The sequence below is a fragment of the Chamaea fasciata genome, unplaced genomic scaffold, assembly GCF_029207755.1.
Source record: "Chamaea fasciata isolate MVZ Bird 193981 ecotype frontalis unplaced genomic scaffold, bChaFas1.0.hap1 SCAF_137, whole genome shotgun sequence".
NCBI classification, from domain to species: domain Eukaryota; kingdom Metazoa; phylum Chordata; class Aves; order Passeriformes; family Sylviidae; genus Chamaea; species Chamaea fasciata.
The window spans coordinates 178,266-184,265 of record NW_027094222.1 but is presented as its reverse complement, the minus strand read 5'-3'; the positions used below and the strand labels follow the sequence as shown (position 1 = coordinate 184,265).

At 63.5% G+C, this 6,000-nt stretch overlaps 1 protein-coding gene across 1 annotated transcript; it reads right to left on the bottom strand.

The window, feature by feature from the left end:
* Window positions 1–95: 95 nt before the first annotated feature.
* Window positions 96–1,691, bottom strand: LOC136304648 (acetylcholinesterase-like). Its single transcript, XM_066208144.1, is given in 4 exon segments — window positions 96–800; window positions 803–1,089; window positions 1,092–1,491; window positions 1,494–1,691. Coding segments are annotated over 4 exon segments (1,590 nt in total).
* Between the last annotated feature and the right edge of the window lie 4,309 nt (window positions 1,692–6,000).

Here is a 6,000-nt window from a genome sequence, read left to right as displayed (position 1 = left end):
TCTCATCCATGGATCCATCATCCATCCATCCATCCATGGATCCACCATCCCTCCCTCCCTCCCTCCGCGCCCTCCTCCCCCCTCCCCGTGGCCCCTCACCGCGTGCGCGCGAAGTTCCCCCAGTATCTCATGATGCGCCTGCTCAGCGCCTCCTCCTCGGCCGTGTAGTTGAGGCCGGGGTTCAGCGGCTGCCCGAACACGAACTCGATCTCGTAACCGTGCGGCACGCCCATCCACGGCGGCCACAGCAGGTTGGACGCCCGGTGATCGAACAGGTAGGCGAAGACCGTCCCGCCGCGCTCGGCCCAACGCTGGGCGAAATGCATCAGCGGGCACACCACGTTGTGGTCGCCCACGATGTCGTCCAACGCCTCGCGGTTCTTCACCGGGTTGTCCTGGTCCAGCCAATCGGTGTACTGCAGCACCACGGCCTCGGCCGCCAGCTCGTTGGCCTGCGGCACTCCCAGCCTCACGCCGCCCAGGAACTCCTCGCGGCTGATCAAGCTCTCGTTGTCCTTGCCGAAACCCGGCACGCCGTAGACCAAGAAATAGGTGCCCTCGTCCTGCACGGCGCCCAGCAGCACCTCGGCCTCGGCGCCGCCCGGCCCACCCAGCAGCGCCTCGGGCGTGTCGGCCAGGAACTCGCCGTCCACCACGGGCACGAAGGCGAAGCGGAAGACGCCCTGCTGCGGCAGCACGGCCGCCGCCTCGTGCTCCACCAGCTGCGGCGGCGCGGCGGCGCGCAGGCAGGCCAGCAGCTCCGTCTCGTTGGTCACCGCGCCGCCCGCTGCCGGCCCCGCCGCAGCCCAGCAGCCGGCCCCAGCCTGGCCGCCCGCCTTCGACCCTCGGCCGCCCCCACGGTGGCCCAGGGCCCGTTGGGCGAACCGCTCTGCAGCACGGCGCGCCGGAACAGCCCGCGGCTGCCGCCCGACAGCAGGTGCAGCCCCACCGAGGCGGCGCCCGCGCTCTCGCCGAACAGCGTCACCGCGCCGGGGTCGCCGCCGAAGGCCGCGATGTTGGCTTGGACCCAACGCAAAGCCAACCGCTGGTCCAGCAGGCCGACGTTGCCGGGAGCCTCGGGGTGACCCGCAAGGCCAAAAACCCCAAGGCGCCCACCCGGTAGTTCATGGAGACCACCAAAACGCCTTCGGACGCCGCCAGGAAGCGGCCGTCGTAGACGTCCAGCGAGGCGGCGCCGCTGTAGAAACCGCCGCCGTAGATCCACACCAGCACGGGCGCCGGCGAGGCCGGGCGAGGAGCCGGCGCCCAGATGTTGAGGTACAGGCAATCCTCGCTCATCTCGCGGTTGGGGTTCCACATCTCGGAGCCGCCGAAACCCGGGAACATGGTGTCCACGGGCTGGAAGCAGGCGTGGGGGTGGGAAGAGGCGTCCAGGACCCCTCCCCAAGGGCGGGCGGGCCGCGGAGGGGAGAAGCGGAGGGGTCCCAGCGGCGGCTCGGCGTAAGGGATCCCCAAAAAGGCGACGGCCGACGCGAGGAGGGGCCGGCGGGGACGCGGAAACCGCGCACGGCGCCGGACGAGGTGGAGACCACCAGGTCCGAGGCGGCGGTGGAGGAGGTGGGAGACGGGGGGAGGAGGAGGAGGAGGAGGAGGAGGAGGAGGGGGGGGAGGAAGAGCGGGGGCGGGCGGGGGGCGGCGGGTGACGTCATCGGGGACGGGCGGCCCCCCATGGCGGCGGCGGAGGCTGCGGAGAGAGAGAGAGAGAATTTGGGTGGGGGTCACGGGGGGGTCTGGGGGTCCCCAGTTGGGTGGGGTTTGGGGGGGGTCTTCAACTGGGGTGGGGGGTCTCAATTTTTGGGGAGAGGGTCTCCAATTTTGGGTGGGGGGGTCTTCCTTTTGGGTGGGATTTGGGGGGTCCCCATTTTGGGTGGGGGGTCTCCAATTTGAGTGGGATTTGGGGGGTAATGCGGGGGTTTGAAGGTCTTGGGGGGGATTTGGGGGGTCCCCAAATGGGTGGGGGTCTCCATTTTTTGGGGAGGGGGTCTCCATTTTGAGTGGGATTTGAGGGATCATGGGGGGGGTTTGGGGGGTCCCGCTTTGGGGGGAATTTGGGGGGGTCTTCAATTGGGGTGGGGGTCTCATTTTTGGGTGGGGGGTCTCCAATTTTGGGTGGGATTTGGGGGGCCATGGAGGGGTTTTGGGAACCCCCTTTGGGATGACTTGGGGGGTCCCCAATTGGGTGGGGGTCTCCATTTTTGGGGGGGGCGACCCCATTTCGGGTGGGATTTGGGGAGGGGTCCCCATTTGAGGAGGGGGTCCCCAATTGGGTGGGATTTGGGGGGGGTCTTCAATTGGGGTGGGGGTCTCCATTTTTGGGTGGGATTTGGGGGGTAATGGGGGGGTTTTGGAGGCCCCCCTTGGGGGGAATTTGGGGGGTCCCCAAATGGGTGGGGGTCTCCATTTTTTTAGGGGGGGGGTCTCCATTTTTTTTGGGGGGGGTCTCCTTTTGGGTGGGATTTGGGGACAGTCACGGGGGGTTTTGGGAACCCCCTTAGGGATGAGTTGGGGGGGGTCTCCATTTCGGGTGGGATTTTGGGGAGGGGTCCCCAATTTAGGGGGGATTTGGGGGGGGGGTCACAGGGGGGGTTTGGGGGACCCCGCTTGAGGGGGATTTGGGGAGGGGTCCCCAATTGGGGTGGGGGTCTCAATTTTTGGGGAGGGGGTCTCCATTTTGGGTGGGATTTGGGGGGGTCACTAATTAGGGTGGGGGTCTCCATTTTGGGTGGGATTTGGGGGTCCCCCTTGGGTGGAATTTGGGGGGGGTCCTTAATTGGGGTGGGGGTCTCCATTTTTGGGGAGGGGGGGGTCTCGATTTTTGGGTGGGATTTTGTGGAGGGGGGAAATCCCCTGCCCCTCCCCCCCCCCCTCCCGATTTTTCGGGGGACCCCTCCCCCCAGTTTATCCCAGTCCCTCCCCACGCCCCTCCCCCCCCCCCCCCCCCCCCCGGGCAGGTGCCGTTTCTAAAAATAGCCCCCCCCAAAAAAAATTCCCGGCCGGAAACTGCCGCGCGTGGGGGAGGGGAGCCCCCGGCCCCTATAGAACCCCCCCAATCCCCTATGGGGAGCCCCCGGCCCCACAGAGACCCCCCCAGACCCTATAGAGACCCCATCCCCCCCCCCCAAATCCCCTATAGATCCACAGGGAACCTGCATCCCCTATAGAATCGTATAACGATGCTCCAGCGCCACAGATCCGCTCCAGAGATCCCCTATGGATCCATAGGGAACCCCCCAGCCCTATAGATCCATGGGGAGCTCCCCAGCCCCATAGGGACCCCCCAAATCCCCTATAGGTGTATAGGGAGCCCCCAGCCCTATAGGGACCCCCCAAATCCCCTATAGGTGTATAGGGAGCCCCCAGCCCTATAGGGACCCCCCCCATCCCCTATAGATCCATGGGGAGAAGCTCAACCCCACAGATCCGGTCCTAGAGATCCCCCATAGATCCATAGGGACACCCCGGCCCTATAGGGACCCTCCCCAATCCCCCATAGATCCATAGGGACACCCCGGCCCTATAGATCCATGGGGACACCCAGCCCATAGGGACCCTCCCCCCCATCCCCTATGGATCCCCAGGGAGAAGCTCAACCCACAGATCCGGCCCTAGAGATCCCCTATAGAGATCCATAGAGAACTCTCCTGGCCCTATAGCGACTCTCCATCCCCTATAGACCTATAGGGAACCCCCGGCCCCATAGAGACCCCCCAATCCCTTATAGGGATCCCCATCCCCTATAGATCCATGGGGAGACCCAGCCCCATAGGGACCCTCCCCGATCCCCTATAGATCTATAGGGACGCCCCAGCCCCATAGGGACCCCTCCATCCCCTATAGATCTATAGGGGCCCCCCGGCCCCATAGAGACCCCCCTCAATCCCTTATAGAGACCCTCATCCCCTATAGATCCATGGGGACACCCAGCCCCATAGGGACCCTCCCCAATCCCCTATAGGTCTATAGGGACCCCCCAGCCCTATAGGGACCCCTCCATCCCCTATAGATCCATAGGGAGAAGCTCAACCCCACAGATCCGGCCCTAGAGATCCCCTATGGATCCATAGGAAACCCCCCATCCCCTATAGATCCATAGGGAACCCCCCAGCCCCGCCCCCCATGGCCCTCCCCACCCCCCCAAAAGTGGTCCCCGGAGGGGGGGGGAGGGGGGAGGGGCCATGGGGGGGTTCCCTATGGATCTATAGGGGGATGGGGGGGAGGGGCCATGGGGGGGGGGGTCTCCCTAGGGTGGGGGAGGCGGGACGGTGAGGGTGGGGGGTCTCACAGGTGGGGGAGGGGCCGGGGGGGATCCCAAGGGGGGGGAGGGGCCGGGGGGGGGTCTCACAGGTGGGGGAGGGGCGATGGGGGATCCCAAGGGTGGGGGAGGGGCCGGGGGGGTCTCACAGGTGGGGGAGGGGCGATGGGGGATCCCAAAGGTGGGGGAGGGGCCGGGGGGGTCTCACAGTGGGGGAGGGGCGATGGGGGGGGGGGTCTCCCCGGGGTGGGGGGAGGGGCGGGGACGCTCCGGTTCCCACGGATGGACGCGGATCATTGAAGGGGGATTGGGGGGGGGGAGGAGGGGGGGGAGGGGAGGATGAGGAGGGGTCGCCGGGGGGGTGGGGGGAGGGGCGGCACCCACCCCTCTCCCGGCGCTGCCGCGGCCTCGCTCCGGCTCCGGCGTCTGGAAAATACCGGGGGGGGGGAGGGGAGGGGTTAAATTGGGGGGGGGGGGGAGGGAGGGGGGAGGGGCCAAAGGACCGCCGCCCCTCCCCCCCTGCGGCAGCGCTGCCCCTCCCCCCCCCCCCCCGCGGATCTCAGGGATGGGGGGGGGGGGAGGGAGGGGGAGGATGCGCTGCTCGACCCCTCCCCCAACAGCATCATCGTCACCTTCTCCCCTCCTCCCTCCCCCACCCCGGGGAGGGGAATTTGGGGGGGGAAAAAAATTGGGGGGGAATTTTATTTTTTTAATTTTTTTTTTTTTTTTTTTTAAATTTTGGGGCGGATTTTTTGGGGGGGGGGGGGATTTTTTTTTTGGGGGGGGGTTTCGGATGAAATTTTGGGGATTTTGGGGTTTTTTTTTTTTAAATTTCGGGGGGATTTGGTGTGATTTTTGGGTTTTTTTTATAAATTTCGGGGGGAATTTGGGGATTTTTTTGGTTTTTTTTTAATTTCGGGGGGATTTGGGGATTTTTTTGTTTTTTTTTTTTAATTTCGGGGGAATTTGGGGATTTTGGGGTGTTTTTGTTAAATTTCGGGGGGATTTGGGGGTTTTTGGGGGATTTTTAAAACATTTTGGGGTTTTTTGGGGGAATGTTGGAGGATTTCGGGGGGATTTGGGACGAATTTTGGGATTTTTGTTTTTTTTTTTTTTATTTCGGGGGGATTTGGGGATTGTTTTTAAAAAAATTGGGATTTTTTGGGGGAATTCGGAGGATTTCGGGGAGATCCGGGGGGGAATTTTTTGGGGGGGGGGATTTGGGGAATTTTGGGATTTTTTTTAAATTTTGGGGAGATTTTTTGGGATTTTTTTGGGGGTGAATTCTGGGGGGGATTTCGGGAGAAATTTGGGGGGGGGGATGATTTGGATGATTTTGGGGAATTTGGGGAATTTTGGGGAAATTTTTTGGGGGGAAATTTTTGGGAGACGATTTCGGGGGATCTGGGGATTTCGGGAGATTTTATCGGGAATTTCGGGGGATTTTGGAGGATTTGGGAAGAATCTGGGAGGAATTTTGGGGGGAATTTTGGGGTTCGTTCCCCTCCCCCCTCCCCCCTCTCCCGGAAGTGTCAAAAATAACCGCGAGGGGGGAGGGGCGTGGGAAAGGGCAAAGGTCAGCCAGTCACGTGATGGGCGTGTGTCCCCCCCCCCCCAGGTGTGTCACTGTCCCCCCCGCAGGTGTCTCCAGGTGTGACAGGGACCCCCCAGGTGTGTCACACCCTCACCTGTCCCCCCCCAGGTGTGTCATTGTCCCCCCAGGTGTG